We start from the raw sequence: 19,456 nt of genomic DNA on the forward strand, positions 1-19,456 counted from the left end.
ATCTCACATTCAGAGCTAATTATAAAACCTTTTACCTGACCATCGAACCCTACAGCAGACTGCAAAACTTGAACCAACCTGGCTGTCAAATCCCAGAGCGAAAATCATGAAGAAGAAGAGCAGTGACCAAATCCCTCCAGATCCCATCCGGGAGACCACCGCAGGGAAGGTGACGAAGACGAGCTCAGGAGTGTTACCACTGACCATCAGGAACTCTTTAGACATGTAGTAGGAGATGCTGAAGACAACGTATGCGCAACCTATTGACGTTAGGGCCTCGAACAGGCACACGATGATGGTGTCTCTGCAACAGAGAGGCGTGGGTTACTTAGAATTTTCATGAGTCAATCTCAAATCACTGGAAGAGGGAAAGAATGATGCGAACTGAAATACCTGAATATCTGATTTCTTGCTAGCTATCTCTGGATGAGGGATCTCATTACTTTTATACACTACGTCAGAAAAATCTAAGAAAATTACAGTGCCTGGAGCAAGGTCTATAAAGCTTGCGTGGAGGGCATCGAATCTCCATATCGCTTCATAGTCACTTCCATCTAGGGTATAATGTAATTAATTTTTCTAAGCCCAAAGCTTAGGCTAATTATGTGTCAAAACATAGGATAGATATTTTAGGTTAACGTTCCAATAAGATTCACTATAGTAGATTCACATCACCGGTGCATCTGATGTCTAGGCCAGTCCCTTACGACGCTCCTAATTGGCTGTTGATAAGCCAATCACGGGGCTGGAAACTCTCAGTCTCTCTCGAGAGTTTACATAGGCAGGATGTATGTTCCACCTCTCCTGGGGGATACGTCTTTCAAATGCATCCGTCAGGAGAGGTGGAACATACATCCTCATTATATAAACTCTCGAGCGAGACTGAGAGTTTCCAGCCCTGTCATTGGCTTATCAACAGCCAATCAGGAGCGCCATAAGGGACTGGCCTAGGCATCAAATGCACGGCTGATGTGAATCTACTATAGTTCATGTTGTAAATAGTTGTGTCCCAATGATGAATTAAATGGCAAAATGAATTGTCATCACATTTAAGCACCATGTTAATCTAAGGAAATTCACTGCATCGGAGAAAAAGATGTATCACACTTCATTGGCTTCCATGGGCGCCTGCACATAGGGGCAAGAGGGGGGCACTTGCCCCCACCCCCTGAACTCCTTGAAAATATCTAAATATACATTATATTTATTACATTTAACTACAACACTTTTGTTTTCATTCCATTTTATAATATATTCTTTCAGTTTAAGTAAATTAAAGGTATTATGTGTTGTATAATATTTGTATACAGTATTTAACTGTGTTGTTCTTTCCAGAAATATACTTGAATTCAGGTAACCTATTAAAAATAAAGCCAATATAATATTGTATTTTACTTTATCACGCCTTGCTTCACTTCAATAATTGGCATTCCAGTTCCACTGCACACACACACACACGCGCACACACGCACACACACACACACACACATATATATATATATATATATATATATATATATATATATATATATATATATATTTATATATATGTGTGTGTGTGTGTGTAGTGTGTGTTGTGTGTATGTGTGTATATAGTCTCAGTAATGGGCGGCTACTTGGAAATCTTAGCTTGATGATGAATAATAGTGCCAAGACTAGGAAGAACATTCTTTAATATTACGAGCTTTCGAGGTTTAAAACCTCATCTTCAGGCTGAAAAAAATGACAAGGATGAGAAATCACTAAATCACTAGTTTGTATGTGATGTTCGTTTTATTTTATGTTTTTACTGAACCTTTTGATCAGACAATTCATTTTAATGTAATTTTTAGTGATTTCTCATCCTTGTCATTTTTTCAGCCTGAAGATGAGGTTTTAAACCTCGAAAGCTCGTAATATTAAAGAATGTTCTTCCTAGTCTTGGCACTATTATTCATCATCAAGCTATATATATATATATATATATATATATATATATATATATATATATATATATATATTATATATATATATATATATATATGATATATATTATTATATATATATAATTTGCCCCCTCTTTGAAAATTTGTTGCGGATGCCCATGTTAGCATCTCATATCTAGCTGCTTTCTTTAAAAAGTTAGTTAAATATATCTAAAGTCAGAAAATTCATTCTGGTATGGTTGGAAAGATATATGCTGATTCGAAAATCCAGAAAAGAAAATAATTTTAGAATCTTCCATGTTATGGACATGTAATTCAAGCAGGTTCATATCTGGGAGAACTAATAAATCTACCTGCACCCGATTTACCAGGAACGTAAAATGATTCATGAAAAAATAAGTATCTAAAGAACGTAACTGTAAAAAGTAAAGAAATGTAACAGGAGAATATAACACGATGACTCTCCCACCTGAGAATGTTCTGATCAATTTTGTTGTAAGAGGCTATCGTGGTAATGCCCCCATAGGCAACGCCCAGGGAGTAGATCACTTGTGTGGATGCATCGTTCCAAACACTAATCTCAGTTAGAAGGTAGTTCATGTCGAGTTGTAAGAAGGTGTCTGGCAGCGTGTAGGTCATACGATCTTCCGATTGGTCAGCGGCTGTGAGAGAATCAATAAAAAGACTATAATATGGCACTGCTGTCGAACAATCCAATACAGCCATTACCTTATTAAGCAAGTTACCAGAGAATAGAAGATTGACCACATATAATTTACACGTCTACAAGTGAGACCAGTGTAGTACTACTAATTACGCCACCTACAAACTATGTCTAAGGTCCTGTGGCTCAGCTGCAGGTAATGTTCACGAAAGACACAATAAAAGTAATGGAACTGAATCTAATTCAAACATACTCCAAGCCCAGATGCAAGCCATGATGACGTAAGGGCAGAACACAGTGAAGATCAAGACGTTCTTCGTACTCTTAATACCCCCCGCCAAGCACACAAAGACGAGTAACCACGCCACTCCCAAGGCCAAAACCATCTTGGATTGGATGCCGTTTGCTCCGAGCTCAACCTCATCGCCTATTGGTTGGTTTAGTACGATGTGTCTGTGGCAAAGATGAAAATTTGATAAAGGGTAGTATCAAAGGAAACCCTTGAGATGTGCTCAAATAACTGATCACTTACAATGAATGTATAGCAGATAAAAAAAAAAAAGTTAGACTAGCGCGATTACATGGTTTCGCTTTGCAGAAAGAATGGAAGATACTGGTGGAAAGAATGATAACTTCTATAACCTGCTTGAAAAATGGAAATCCTATTTTCTTTGGCTGTTATAACTAAAGAAATATTAATTTCCCTTTTACTCTAGTGTCTGTAATGTTATGCTTTCTCCCATATTCTCAACATGTAACTTAAAAGGAGTATCACATTTCTAAAGACTAGCGTGGCAAGTGTACCAAAATATGTATACGTGAAAGGCTCCTTCAGGAATTTTCTGATGATCTGGCTCTTTTATTATGCCATTTTTTTTTTTTGTCAAATTGCGTTTTTTTAAACGTTTTCTTGTGTTAGTGATAATACAACGGGTACTGATTGTCTAATACACTGATGTCTAGTCAGTTTCTCTGTTGGTCTGGTGGATCAAATTTAAGTGTTTATGTCACTTTATGTTTGGGGATGGCATATCTTCTGATCCTTTCTGTATTTCTAGCGTTGTTCGTCAATGTTCCGATCTCTCACCTACTTTTATTTTTTTTCCCTACGTCTTTGACAATAACCTCAAGGTCACCGCATCCTTTCATTGTCTATTCATCCCTCAAAATGTCTCCTTTATCCTTGCAAGCATATGATTGAAAGCAGATATGGTGGTAAAATGTCCATAAGATTTCTGTCTCGTTTTACTCCTTTAGTTTTTATATATATATATATATATATATATATATATATATATATACATATATATATATATCACGATATATATATATATATTTCATATATATGGATATATATAGATATATGATATATAATATATACATATACTAATATATATATATATATATATATATATATATATATTATTATACTATATTGAATTCATATATGTATAATATATATATATATATATATATATATCTTAAAAGCAAAGAGAACCAAGGATTCAGTCTAAGTAAGGACGACCTAATAATATTATGGGGGTCATATCCTGTCAAATACCCATTGTTCAATAATTAACCACAGCAGTGAACAGTGTTCATGTTAGTTAGTCAACTACTGTGATTTCAACGGACATAAGACATAAGACATAAGACATAGGACATAAGGATTTAAGACTATAGTGGATTCACATCAACCGTGCTTTTGGGGTCTAGGCCAGTTCCTTACGACGCTCCTGATTGGCTGTTGATAAGCCAATCACAGGGCTCGAAACTCTCAGTGTCTCTCGAGAGTTCACATGGGTAGGATCTATGTTCCAACCCCCCCTGAGGTATACGTCTTTCAGGTGAGGTGGAACACACAACCTACCCATGTGAACTCTCTCGAGAGACTGAGAGTTTCCAGCCATGTCATTGGCTTATCAACAGCCAATCAGGAGCGTCGTAAGGGACTGGTCTAGGCATCAAATGCACGGTTGATGTGAATCTAGTATAGTAACCTTGTTCAAAACTGATAGCAAAGAGACGAAGGGGACCTCCTCCTGGAACTACCTTTTTCAGGGAGAGAAGGGAAATTTCAAAAAAATGACTGTCTGTATGCACTGGGGGAATGAATGTGCAGTTTCTGTATCAAAAAGATTTAAAACAAGTTGGAAACTTACTCGAAATAATATCTGGAAGCTACCAGGCGCCCTCCAGGTTCCGCTGAGCAATCTGGAAGTGAATAATGAGCGACAGGATATAAGTGGGAAGTTCGTTTGCACTTAGAATTTGTCAATGTTTTGTCTAGCTCAATCTGAAACCAGAATGTAGAAACGATTATCCTCCCATCAATCATACTTCGATCTTTTTTCAACTGTTGTTCATCTATGCTTTATGGCTTTCTTTAGTTACCTATCTTTCTAAGTCTTATTTTTAATTTTATAATGTGATTATTCGTTTGTTTACTCACCATGTGTGATAATTTTCTGTTTTGTTTGTTTATTTGTGACTATTTATTTTTTGTGAAAAAAATTGAGTATGGATTCTGTATAATTATTTTATTTATTTATTTATTATTATTATTATTATTATTATTATTATTATTATTATTATTATTATTATTATTATTATTATTATTATTATTATTATTATTATTATTATTATTATTATTGCATTTAAGAAACGGGACACATTTGCAATTTACTCTCGCAGGCTGGTTCATCTATGTACTGTAGTATTTCTGTATCATTTTGTTTGCCAAAAATCTATCCCGAAGATACAGTTAATCTCTCAATACACAACCTAACCTTTCTTACTGTTAACCTAGACTGGACAGGAGAGGCTAACGAATTTGCCATGAACGCACACGTTCTCTGGGATCTTTGAGCACCTTGACACCTGGCTTTGTCACAAACCCACTCATTTTTAGTTTGTATATATTGGGGGAAAGTCGAGCATGTGCCCCCTGTGATAGAAAAGGGTAATGTAACACATAAGGTCATGTGTGCTACGGTTTGTATAATTCCTGTTGTAGTGGAACCAGCCGATTCATTTTTCAAGAATTTGTTTTTTTTTTTATCATAATTGATGTTACTATAAGTACAACTCCGAAGAAAAATTAATACTGTCGCGAAAATATAACAGCATTTGATATAAAAAACCAAAACAACCATAATAACTCCCAGGTAGCCCCTATTGACGGGGCTTATTTTAAAGCTTGAGTACTCTACTTAATTATTAACCACAAATACCGTCTACTGTCCGGGTGATAAAACGCTTAGGTAGTACTCAGTCCAGTTAATCAATCATCACAATTATTGACATACTATTTAGTCACGTTGTAATGCAAAATTCCCCTCACAATCAATCAGTCACCTTAAATAGCACTTACTAACAAAGCTGGTAATACTCAGTCACCAAAAGAATTAACTAATTGCGTATACGGTAATATCAAGCATTTGATTGGTCACTACAACTAGCCATTACCGATTGGGTACCTGTAACGCTCAAATACAGTACAATGCAGTCAACCAGTCACCGGAACTACCACATACTGACTTGGAACATTGCATAGCTAAAGTACTCTGTGCACTCATTCAGCCACTTACTCTGTGGCATGTACTGGTATTCACACGTGCCCCAGGGCTCCGGCTTCTTGAAGCTCAGTCCGGCTCCCAGGTAGAAGAGCGTCCAGGCCATCACTATATTGTAGTAGATCACGACAGCAAAGAGAATCAGGATCATTCCGTAGCCGACGCCTGTGGTGATTAGTAATTATTATTCATTATTCAGCTGTCAGTCATAATTAATTCATCAATTGTGTACTAGTTATATCAATTCCAAGTAAATGATTGGAAAGAAAGTTTCCTGGACCAAAGTCTCTGGAGAGAGAGAGAGGATCCTGAGGTGATGAAAAAGAGAGGCCATAATGGCAACGGGAATATGTGATGCTATAGGGTATAAGTTGACGTAAACCATGAGCAGTAATTCTCGACTGAGTTATAGTGATTACAGTGGCATCCTTATGCCATCCCTTGAGTAATATTGTGTACTACTTATTATCTTTATTGTCTCAGTCATGCCACACTTCACTCCTGGAATAACTATTCTCATTTATTTTTCATTCGTGTATCTGCCCTGCACAATCGGGTTATTAACTGATTAAAAACCTAATAATCTTAATTAATTATCATTTTCTATCATTAGTTTACTTTGCAGTTAGCGCCTATCTACTTGTCATCTATCATTATTAATCACTGCGCACCCTCACTGAAGCAAATGGCTATTGACTCGACTAACTAGCCTTCAAAATGCAGCTTCTCCCTTTATAAAAATAATTGAATATTAAGCAGGTGGGATAACTCTCAGATACAATTTGTCACTGGTATTTGATAGACTACGTGAACTAATTATTTATGTGAAATGGCCCAGGTTAGATGCAACAGAAACCAATAAATTTCTAGGCAGACTGAGTTTGTGGATGTTGTCGTGGAAGTAAACGTGGAGTCAGTGAGACAGAGACATGAGACTGTAAGGCTAAGTCAAAGGAAAGGAAGTAGGAAGACAAACTTAAAGGATTTTTCTGAATCCTAATGGTTCGGTTCAGGTACTTGCTTTTCCCGTCTACTGCCAAGGTCTGTCATTTTCTCTGTGCTTCTGTTTGTCTCGGTTCTCATAACCTTTCATTGTCTGAGAGGCAGATTTTTTCTTTCTTAATTGCTAACCCACACCTTCCCTCCCTTCCTCCCCTTTTTAAAATTGGCTTGGTTAATTTATTTTTTTAGGCCTAAGCGCAATTAAGACATTTGAAAGCTAGTTCAACTGGCCTCTACATAAAAAAAAGTTTTGGTTTCTTTATATCACATTTCACTTACCGGATAAAGCAGGACACAAGTAAGAAAACAACTGGGTTGGCGCCAAACTGACGTACTGTCCCAGGGCCAGTTCCAAGAAGTAGAGAGGCGCGCCGATACAGATCATAGCGATGAAATACGGGACCAGGAATGTTACTGGAAAGTAAAGTTTCAGAATGAGTGAAGAGTGATGATTTCAATTATTTGGTATTTTGTTTCAGGGGTTTGATAGTTACATTTTACAAAATACCAGAATACTATACCTTGGACAAATATTAGTTGCCAGTCAGGACACTGATAGGCAAACTTGGCCAAAGTTGTTGCAGAACACTATGAATATTATTTCACTATTGAAAATATATAATCTAGATCTGGAGGTTTGTACATACACTCTTGCTTTCACGTGCGTTGTTAACATTATCATCTCAAAAATATGATATAAATAGGACAAACACATCAGCACTGCCTTATCAACAACTGAAACAATCACCGACTAACCTAAGCAATTAAGATTAAATCCAAAATCAGAGACATTACGTCTATGACTGAGATCTCTACAGACATGTATGCAAAAACTATTACCCCTTAATGAGAAAATTAACTCTGCAAAACTAAAAACTGCAAGAAACCAAGTGAGAGCCGATAGAGGTCCTCTAGAAATGTGCATGGAAAAGGAATAAAAAGAAAATGGAAGATCATTGCAGCATAGGTACTGAAGCCTACAGACGTTTCCTAGGCTGAATAAGTAGCTTTTTAGAGCCAACGCAAATTCGTCTAACCATACATGGGTGAAACAAAATCTAATCCGGCTGATTACCAGAAAAAAAAAAAGCTGATCAGACATTACCTCCGCGATGTTTTGAACAAAGATATGGGAATCTCCAAAAGTCCCCTAGACCGACTGAGTAGCTGATAAGAGCCAACACAGACGACCACCAGTTCTTGAAGGTTCCTCTTTCAGGGAGTGGGGCTTTCAGCTTCTTCCTGAAGAGGCTCAGGCTGTCGTGAATTCTGAAAATAAAATTAAAGTGTATGAATCTTAAATGTAAGATTCCTTTTGTAGAAAATATAACCATCATGAATTCATCGACTATTACTGCTTATGGTGAGTGTTTGATTTATACCTTCCAAAACTTTTCTCCTTTGATTAAATAGGCTTTGTATAGTTACATATATATTTTTAAATATACACATTTAAAGTTCATTTGCCATTACAAGGGATTTCTCCAGAAATTTTGAAACTAATTATAATTCTTGAGAATCATACAGGGTGCTCATAAAGTCTCTTTACAATTTAGAAAATATATTACAAAAGCAAATGAACAGGCAAATATGTGGAAATAATTACAAAATTAGGAGTTGGTATTGAATTCTTTTTCCTTCTTTTACTAGACCTCTTTATGGACACCATTAGTTATACGAAATACATCAAGACAGTACTCGATATCTTGCCATGTTCGCTGTGGCAAAGCCTCATCAATGGTGGCAACTGCATCAGTGATCTTTTGCTTCAGATCAGTGATGTCCTGCATCTTCTTCGATACACGATATCTTTAACATAACCCCATAGCAAGAAGTCCAGGGGAGTGATATCTAGTGAACGAGGTGGCCAGGGAATTGGACCGTCCCTTCCAATCCACCGGTCTGGAAATGTTTGATGTATGAACCCACGAACATGCAGACCCCAATGTGGTGGTGCACCAACTTGCTGGAAAATGATGGTTGGTCGAAGGTCATTTAGTTGTGGTGCCACATATTCAGTTAAAAGGTCAAGGTAACCATCTGCAGTAATTGATGTCTCGTTGAAGAAAAATGGACCAATGACCCAATTGCACATGATCCCACACCACACATTCACCTTTGGACTATCTCGGTGAAGTTCCCTAGTCACATGGGGGGTGTTCTGATCCCAGATTCTTACATTATGTGTTTAGTTTCCCTGAAAGTTTGCCTCATCACTGAAACAAGCTCGGTTGAGGAACGTTCATCCCCAGAAATTCGTTCCCTGCAAGCTCTTTTCATCTTGTTTATCATTTGGCTGGTGTGCCTGTGTGAGTTTTTGTGCAGGAATTAGTGCACTGTTGAACGTGGTAGCTGTATGGCAGCTGTACAGATGGATTTTGTAGGAGAACGATTAAGGTTTGTGTTACACCATCGATGTCAGATGTTCTTGGTCGTCCACTCCTCCCTTTGCCAAACGCTGCCCCTGCCTTCGTACATTTATGTCAAAAAGTGATAAAAAGTAACATGCATTTTGGTGTAAAGTGACTTCAATTAATGAAAGGCTTTACAGGCATTCTTCCACATGGTTAGCACACGGTTTGGTCTCCTCAGACGGATCTAATGGGTATTATTGTCAAATTATAACACTGGCTAAGATAAATAGCTCAAATTTAAGACAGCAGACTATGTTAAACGCCCTACGTAACGTGAACCTATTTGGTTTTCATGACTTTGCAACAGTAAGTGAATCACATTCTTTTTAGCTAGGTTACCCATGGAACATTGGAAAACGTTTTCTCTTAAAACTTTCTGCAAGATGTTTTAGAATCTAAGTATGGGGAACTTACACATTATTATTATTATCTTGATAAGCAATTTTCTCATAACAGGACAACCATATTATGAGGAAGAATGTGAATAAAGAGATGATATAGACAAACCACAGATAAAACTAATTAATGTAATTTCTGTAATTCTGAAGCAGTATTACTTTATAACCGATGATACTGAGAGAGAGAGAGAGAGAGAGAGAGAGAGAGAGAGAGATGAGCGGAAGAGAAGAGAGAGACGAGAGAGAGAGAGAGAGAGAGAGAGAGAGAGAGAGAGAGAGAGAGAGAGAGAGAGAGAGAGAGAGAGAGATAATTAGAACCTTAGCGTGCATAATTTTTTTTAAGGGCAAAGTTTAACGGAACGCAAAACCTTATGTTCTTGTCTAGCCCAGGCTAGAAGGAGAGAAGAGGAGACATGTTAAAAGAAACAAAGAAGGGTGGGTGTAATTAAACATGAAGAAAGCAGTAGATATTTCAGCCTCTCGAAACTCAAAGGAAGGAACGTTACCTAAACCTAGACCGCAGCTTTTAGAATCGCCATTGTCGACTGATACTGAGTAAATGGGTTACATTTTTCTTTCTTTTACTTAGTTTTCTGTCCAAGATATTTTCCCATATTCATACCATCCTGAAACAAGTAAAGAAATGCGCAGAAATCTCTTCGGCGCAATCAAGTTTTCTGTACATTCTGTATAAGATCATCAACTATCAGTCTAACCGGCAGCTGAACTGATTGCAAGTTTGCAACTCTCCAGTTGTTCAGCAGATGCGGCAGAGTAAAGTAGGGTTCTATTGCCCCGGAAAGCGCTGCCAGATGCACGATTAATGACTAACTTTAACCTTAAATAAAATAAAAACTACTGAGGCTAGAGGGTTGCAATTTGGATGTTTGATGATTGGAGGGTGGATGATCAAAATACCAATTTGCATCCCTCTAGCCACAGTGGTGTATTTAGATCTGAGGGCGGACAGGCAAAGCCGGTAGAATATTTTTTCATTTACAGAAAACTGTAAAGGATGGTATTTGATATTGTTTTTTGTGCATGGAATGCGAAATTCTAAATGAAAATGTTATTGTGAAGTCTTTTCCACAATAACTGTATTTTTCACTGGTAATTCAAAAGATTATGGAAGAACGGGGTTTTTGATGATTATGCTGGCCCTATGCCAACACAAGCTCTTGCTCTTGGGTCACTCAGAAAAAGAGAAGTTGCCGTCTTCCCGCCGAGTTGTGAGTAGAGGTAGAAGTAGACCCATCTGCTTTATCACGACTAATTTGCATCTCTTGTTCGTCCGTGAAAATATAGGTGTGTTTATAAATTATGTTCACAAGGCCTATGTCTAACTGTAACAAATCAAACACGAGTATGCGAAGAAAATGTACATTAAAGAATGGTAAGCATATAAGTCTATATTCATCAAAATTAGTGTAAACACATTAATATAAAAAAAATAAATCTAAATGCCGCATGCGGCATTAGTTCTATATTTAACTAAACTTAAGCGGAAGTCCTTGTAGAGTATTTTTAAAATGCTTAAAAAATATTAACATCAACACGTAACAGTGTTCGCTGAATTAGTATTTTCCCGAAACTGTCAAAGTAAAGTCCTTGGGAATTCCCAGGTAACTTACCTCGACTAGTAAAGAACTGGATCTCATACGAGAACGTCAGTAAATTACGTGCGCGTGTTGCTTTGACACTTACGCTGTTGTAAGCATGCATTTTTTACTTTATTACACACTAGTTCTTGTAAATTCATGAAGCAAACTTCATGATTTGGATATAGGAAAACAGACTTTTGAGTACACAACAACCAGACTACCAACTAAGCTGTCCCCAGAACTAAATAATGTGAAGATATAGAAAGTTTTTTCGAGCGAGGGAGACAATAGGCATAACTGTTCAAAACGGTTAGTCTATGAAAAAAGATTAACTCGACACTAAAGAAAAATATGAACCGTAGTTGAAGAACAAACTGGGAGCGCCTGATAGCCCGGAACAGCGTAAATATGAAGTCGTTCAAAAATTAGCCCAGAGATAATGATGCCAATTGGGATATGATATAACTTCAGTAGGGTACATCGAATAGGCCTAATCTGATTAAGATTTCAGAATTGTTTTCCAACAGTCATTATTAGAACTTCCTTTTTGATGTAAATACGATTATAATTCCAAACACAGTCTATCAGTATTGTAATGGGGATAATTTAACTAACAATACAGTCTGTTAGAGGAAGGAGCGGCGCCTGTACTTGTGGCGAAGTCAAGGCAACGATCTTGTGTGAGTGAGTTCAGTTTTGCGTCTAATTTTAGCCACGTGGCGTTTTAAATCCAGCGGCGTGATCACCGTTTTTAGGGTCATTGTTCTCTAAGTTTAGAGTTATTTCCTCGGGTCCTGATATCGGTCTCCCGCAACCACTTTTTCTGGAACCTTTAAACATTTAGGACTTATGTACAAGATCGAAAGTTTGTCCGCGGGAGCCCACCTTGACACGTACTGCCATTAATATGATGTAGGGAGTTCATGAGGGCTTTTGTTTGAACATTCATAGATACAGTAAATTTACGAATGTATTTCTTGATATTTGCCAAGATCTTTTTAAAAACAAGAGAGAAATCAACGAGATTAGAATTTTTATGGCCATTTTCAAACCACCAACAGCTAAATGATAGTTTAATCGTCATCCTTGAGAGTTTTCATATGCATAGGTAATTGCAGGGGAAAATTTGCTTCAAGCCGCAAATGATTTAGCTTAGAAATACAGTCTGCCTCGTAACGAGAATACCTGAACATATGCGCGCATTCACACACACACACACACACACACACACACACACACACACACACACACATATATATAGATATATATATAGATATATTACTATATATATAATATAAATACTATATGTATATATATCGAGCTACAAATGTCCTTTAATATCTAATTCGCTCCTACCTCGGAATTAATATATTTTCATATATGTTTAACCGAAGGGGATTTTTTTTAGGCGATAATAATTATGAATTGCCGGCTGACGGGCACGAACCATCGACACCTTCAAATCCACGACGAAAGTAAAGCCATAACCCACCCCGCTACCCGCCGGGCATTCTATTATCCCCCCAAAAAATTCCCTTTCGGTTAAACATATATGAAAATATATTAATTCCGAGGTAGAGCGAATTAGATATTAAAGACATTTGTAGCTCGATATATGTATATGAATCACGGTAATGTGATATGACTTATATATACTATATATATATATATATATATATATATATATATATATATATATATATATATATATATATATATATATATATATATAAATATATATATGATTTTGATATTCAAGTCCTCTTATGCTAAGGTCACACATTCACGTATCAACGCACGCACGCCCACGTATGAGCGGAAATTGATAGTTGGCAAAAGCTTACGTCAGTAAACCGTAAATGTTCCGTAAAACATACGTAAAATCGTGGACGTACGGTGACTGGTCGTCCGGGCGCTAAGCTCCACCCACTGGAGCGCCGTAGCCCACTCCAGTTTTGAAATGTTCAAAACAGGTCGTGGGTGGTCACGCTAAATGTCACCTGACGTAGCTCCAGGCATTGCACGTGGGACCCACGGTGACTGTAACGGGGTAGGCGGCGCTAGGCTCATAGGCATTTTTCGCCGCCGCCGCGGTTTTCTTCTCGCCGCGAAGCACGTGGGCCTCCTTATTGCGCGGCAACCCTACGGAGAAACCGACTCGCACGTTTACAACCCTGTACGACGTGGAAACGCTGTATAAAAAAGGTCAGGTCAGCAGTGCCATATAAGACATACAAAACTATCTCAGTACAATAAATAATTTTAAATAAAGAAATTTTTTGTATTCACTTTGAAAGTACCAATCAAATATCAGAGTCTAGACATATGGAATGAAAAATTAACTCACGACAAAATTATATATGACCAAAAACTGCAAAAGACAAAAGCAAAATTTTTCAACACAAACTACAAAACTACATCTAAGACCAAAAAAGGAACTTTATTACTTGGTGCTCTCTCTCTCTCTCTCTCTCTCTCTCTCTCTCTCTCTCTCTCTCTCTCTCTTCCATCCTCGAGCTTCATCGAGAACTTATAGTGTATATATTTATATTTTAAATGTTAAGTGTCTTTTTAAGTATATATTTATATTTTATATGTCAAGTATTTTCTAAGTATCTTTATCATTGTGGTTATTTTATATCTGGTTCTCATTGAAGTCTCTCTCTCTCTCTCTCTCTCTCTCTCTCTCTCTCTCTCTCTCTCTCTCTGGCTATGAGGATGATTGCAGAGATCTACATCCAAAAATATGCAAAAACCTAAAAGAAGGAAAAGGATGTAAGTTCGACAAAAATGTATATGCACCCTGCCCCGTAGCCATGAAAAATAATCATATAAATAACCAATCAAGTAATAAAATCCAAAATAAGAAAGAAACAAATAAAGAGAGGAATGAAGAATATCAGGTAAAAGAAAAAAGCAAGCCATCAACGAGATATGCAGAGGTGTCAGCAAAAAATTTCAATGCATCAGCTCCAAGATTCTACTCAAGAGATAATAACTGTGTTTATTATGCAAGAGGATATTGCAGATATGGAGAAAATTGCAGATTCAGACACAAAATGAATAATTATGATGAAGGAAGAACAAATATTATGGAAAAGTTGGATTTTTTAATGTCAGAATTTCTGGAAATGAAAAAAAGAACAACATACCAGAACAGGAAAGAGACATGGGAAAATCCTTATTATTACCAATATTAAATGAAGGAGAAAACACGCAAACCATCATAGTGATGAATGCGCAGGGTTTAGTTACAAGTAACTCAAAAAGAAAAATAGAGTACTTAGAAGAACTAACCCAAATTGAAAAGAAAATAGATATAATGAATATAAGTGAAACCTGGTATTCCCAAGAGACTGGGAATGATGATCAAATAAAAGGGTTCCAAACGTATAGATCAGATAGAAAAAATAGGAATCAAGGGGGAACCGCAATATATGGGAAAGACAAAAAAACAAGGAAAAATATATGAGAAATATAGTAACTCAGAATGTGAACTAATAGCGGTAGAATTGAATCTGAAAAATTAATGAACATAGTAATATATAGACCTCCTAATACTAAAGAGTTTGACTTAATAATAGAAAAATTGGATGATATATGTAGAAATCACAAGGACTGGACTATTCTCCTATCTGGAGACTTCAACTTTCCTTTCGTAGACTGGAAAGAACGAATAGGAGATTGTGGATGTACTTTTACATATAAAAAAGAGAGTAATAGTAGTGCAGAAGATAAGAGGCAATTCGAAAAGCTATTAGATATGCTACTAGAATACAACATTCAACAAATAAATCACCTGCCAACAAGAAAGGAAATACTTTAGACTTAGTATTTGTGAACGAGATGAATTATGTTAAAGAAATAATAGTTTATAATGCGAGTATTTCAGACCATAATGTCATAGAATTAACAGTCCATTCCAAAGCAAGTGAAAACAGAGATAAGCAAGAAATGAAAAAGTGGGAAGGATATGGAAATACAACTTCTACAGTAAAAATATAAAATGTTCAGAAATAATGAAGAATTAAACAAAGATTGGGATAACATTTTCGTAAGTGATGACATAAAGGTAAAATACGGAGATATTATTAATAAAAAAATATTAGAGAAAATAGTGGATAAATATATACCGAAGAAGAAAAAGTAAACGTCAGTCATACATACCAAGAGACAGAAGGATCTTGTTCCAGAAAATCAGAAAGTGGAAAAAAAGGTCTTGCAAAAGAAAAAAATGCATGGAAAGTTATAGAACTAAAAAGTAAGATAGAAAATGCAGAACAAAAGATTATACAATCAAAAGAAAATGAAAAACGGGACTTGGAAGAAAAAACCCTATTAAATATGAAGCAAAATCCCAAACTATTATACTCATATGCGAAGAAGATGAATAAAAGAAGAATAGAAATAGGCCCTCTAAGAATGAAGGGAGATTAACGAATGAAAAAAAGGAAATTTGCAACATATTGGCAGAACGATATAAGAGAGAATTCACCCCTAGAATAGATAATGAAGATAATGATATAGAAGTAAGGGATGAAAATAGTGAATATTTAGCTGACATAGATATTAATGAAGCTGATATTGTGCAGGCTATTAATGAAATTAAAAATGGAGCTGCTGCAGGGCCTGATGGAGTGCCTGCTATTTTGTTAAAGAAAGTAGTTCATTCTATCGCAAAGCCACTTGCAATATTATTAAGACAAAGTGTAGATACAGGCAAGATTTATGATGAGCACAAATTAGCATATATTACCCCTACTTTCAAAAGTGGATCAAGACTAGAGGCAAGTAATTATAGGCCTGTGAGTCTAACATCACATATTATGAAAGTGTATGAAAGGGTAATGAAGAAAAATATTATGAAACATTTAATAAAAAATAATTTGTTTAATAAAGGACAACATGGTTTCGTACCCGGAAAAAGTACACAAACCCAACTGTTAGTCCACCGTGAGAACATATTCAAAAATATGAAAAGCGGAAATGAAACAGATGTGGTTTATCTAGACTTTGCAAAAGCTTTTGACAAAGTAGACCATAATATATTTGCGAAGAAAATTAGAAAACACAATATCGTGGATAAAGTAGGAAGATGGTTAAAAGAATTTTTACACAACAGAAAACAGATAGTTATTGCAAACGACGAGAAATCTGATGAAGCCAAGGTAATATCCGGTGTGCCGCAAGGTACGGTGTTAGCTGCAATACTGTTTGTTATTATGATTGAAGACATAGACAGTAATGTTAAGGATTCGGTAGTGAGTAGTTTCGCAGATGACACAAGAATAAGTAGAGAAATTACTTGTGATGAAGATAGGAACGCTCTACAAAGAGACCTTAACAAAGTATATGATTGGGCAGAGGTAAATAGGATGGTATTTAACTCTGATAAATTTGAATCAATAAATTATGGAGACAGAGAAAGAAAGCTATATGCATATAGGGGACCTAATAATGAGACAATCACAAATAAGGAAGCAGTTAAAGACCTTGGTGTGATGATGAATAGGAACATGTTATGCAACGATCAAATAGCAATTCTGTTGGCAAAATGTAAAGCAAAAATGGGAATGTTGTTACGGCACTTCAAAACAAGAAAAGCTGAACACATGATTATGCTTTATAAAACATATGTTCGTAGTCCACTTGAATATTGCAATATGATATGGTACCCACACTATCAAAAGGATATTGCACAAATAGAGAGTGTACAAAGGTCCTTTACAGCTAGAATAGAAGAAGTTAAAGACCTTGACTACAATCCTTAAAATTTTATAGTCTAGAAAGGAGAAGAGAACGCTACATGATAATTCAGGCATGGAAACAGATAGAAGGAATAGCAGAAAATATCATGGAACTAAAAATATCAGAAAGAGCAAGCAGAGGTAGATTAATAGTGCCCAAAACTATACCAGGAAAAATAAGGAAAGCACACAGGACATTAATCCACTACGCACCAGCATCGATAATGCAGCGTCTATTCAATGCGTTGCCAGCTCATCTGAGGAATATATCAGGAGTGAGCGTAGCTGTGTTTAAGAATGAGCTCGACAAATATCTAAACTGCATCCCAGACCATCCAAGATTGGAAGATGCAAAATATACCGGAAGATGTACTAGCAACTCTCTGGTAGACATTAGAGGTACCTCACACTGAGGGACCTGGGGCAACCCGAACAAGATGTAAGGTCTGTAAGGTGTAAGGTAAGGTGGGGAAGGTCTCTCTTCTCTCTCTCTCTCTCTCTCTCGTCTCCATCCTCGAGCTTCATCGAGAACTTTAGTGTATATTTTATATTTTAAAATGTTAAGTGTCTTTTCAAGTATTTATATTTTATATGTCAATATTTTCTAAAGTATCTTATCATTCTGGTTATTTTATATCAGGTTCTCATTGAAGTCTCTCTCTCTCTCTCTCTCTCTCTCTCTCTCTGCTTTTCTGTTATTTTCTATCTTTCAGTTCATTTCCTTTTCATTGTGTAGTTTTTAAGTTGAAATAGCTTCATATTTTAGTTAAAGTGCAATTGATGTGTGTTTTGGTGCACATCAAGTGCTCTAGGGTTAGTCTGGGGCTCTTGTAATGCATTTTTATTGTATTAGTTTTGTGTGGCTGCGAAGGAATCTCATTTCAACAGTTGTTAACTAAGTTCCTAAGGCTGCTATTTTGTTTAATCCATGATGATTTAGAACAGGGGCGAATACTTCTTGCTGTACGAAGTTGACAAGGGGAACTGTATGCTTTGTTTACGGGCCCTTTCGTACCCTACGGCCCCACAACGTTGCACGTATATTTCCGGCGCAATGTACGGTGCTGCCGTCAGCCCGTGTCCTCTTTACCAGCTGTTCAAGGTCATTTCACATACGTGGGCATACGCCGTCGGGATACGTGAATGTGTGACCCCAGCTTTAGTGACGAATCGCTTATCTAATGTGTTTATTCTGAAGTAGAGTGAATTTCACATTAAACGACATAACTTCGTCGTTTTAATGTTTTTACTACAATAAATGTCATCGTGGATGTAACAAAAAGTATATATTTATTTATATATATATATGTATGTATATATTATTTAATAGTCATATTAATTAATACACACGTAAGTACGGAAACGCCGTAGCCCTAATCTCATGCAACTCTTGGGTAAGTCCCAGCTAAGCTGGTATTTTCCTCGAGCTGAGGTTAAAGGTCGTTCAAGGTCCCTAACTGTCTCCAATAATTTTTGTGCGTGCCCCGATCACATAATGGGTACAGATATACTAACATCTTGAATAATTGTTCGTGTGGGTATCTATGGAATGAGACTGGGGCAGTATCAAGATGTTTAAGTCAGTATTAATTGTTTCGCGGTCATGTATATGTTTCTTTTTTATGATTCTCCACATTCATCCCACCCCATATATATATATATATAGTATATATATTATATCTATATATATATAATATATATATATATATATATGTGTGTGTGTGTGTGTGTGTGTGTGTGTGTGTGTGTGTACATACAAAGGTTGATCTCAGCTCCTAAATCTCAAGAAGAAAATACCAGCGTAGCTGGGACTTGGCCGAGGGTAGCATGAGACTAGGTTATGGCGTTTCTGTACTTCCGTGTGTATCAATTAATATGATTATGTACCTAAGAGAGATCTGATTTGTACGAAACAGTATACTAACCGATTATGATTTGTCGTGGGACGAATACAGATTAGGAAGAAAATAACAACTTTGCTTTTCACATCCTTTAACATACTGAGGTCTATGTGGTTTAGAACTTACATTTACGTGTTTGAAATTTATGAATCGTAAATTGTTTTACTCTTTTGTCATTAGCATTTCGAAACGATGGTCCGAAGTAAATAAAAAAGCAAGTGAGGTAGCG

At 36.4% G+C, this 19,456-nt stretch overlaps 1 protein-coding gene across 2 annotated transcripts in view; it reads right to left on the reverse strand.

Moving 5' to 3' along the window:
* Positions 1–19,456, reverse strand: part of LOC135203148 (sodium-dependent proline transporter-like) — a 32,939-nt gene that overhangs the window by 9,598 nt on the left and 3,885 nt on the right. For both annotated transcript variants that reach the window (XM_064232820.1, XM_064232821.1), the window contains exons 2-8: positions 8,272–8,435; positions 7,446–7,580; positions 6,180–6,329; positions 4,752–4,803; positions 2,843–3,042; positions 2,395–2,587; positions 79–304 (exon numbers count right to left, since the gene is read on the reverse strand). In XM_064232820.1, the coding sequence (XP_064088890.1) occupies positions 79–304; positions 2,395–2,587; positions 2,843–3,042; positions 4,752–4,803; positions 6,180–6,329; positions 7,446–7,580; positions 8,272–8,435 (1,120 nt within the window). The remainder of the gene's footprint in view (positions 1–78; positions 305–2,394; positions 2,588–2,842; positions 3,043–4,751; positions 4,804–6,179; positions 6,330–7,445; positions 7,581–8,271; positions 8,436–19,456) is intronic.

The sequence above is a fragment of the Macrobrachium nipponense genome, chromosome 33 (genome assembly GCF_015104395.2).
Source record: "Macrobrachium nipponense isolate FS-2020 chromosome 33, ASM1510439v2, whole genome shotgun sequence".
Classification (NCBI taxonomy): domain Eukaryota; kingdom Metazoa; phylum Arthropoda; class Malacostraca; order Decapoda; family Palaemonidae; genus Macrobrachium; species Macrobrachium nipponense.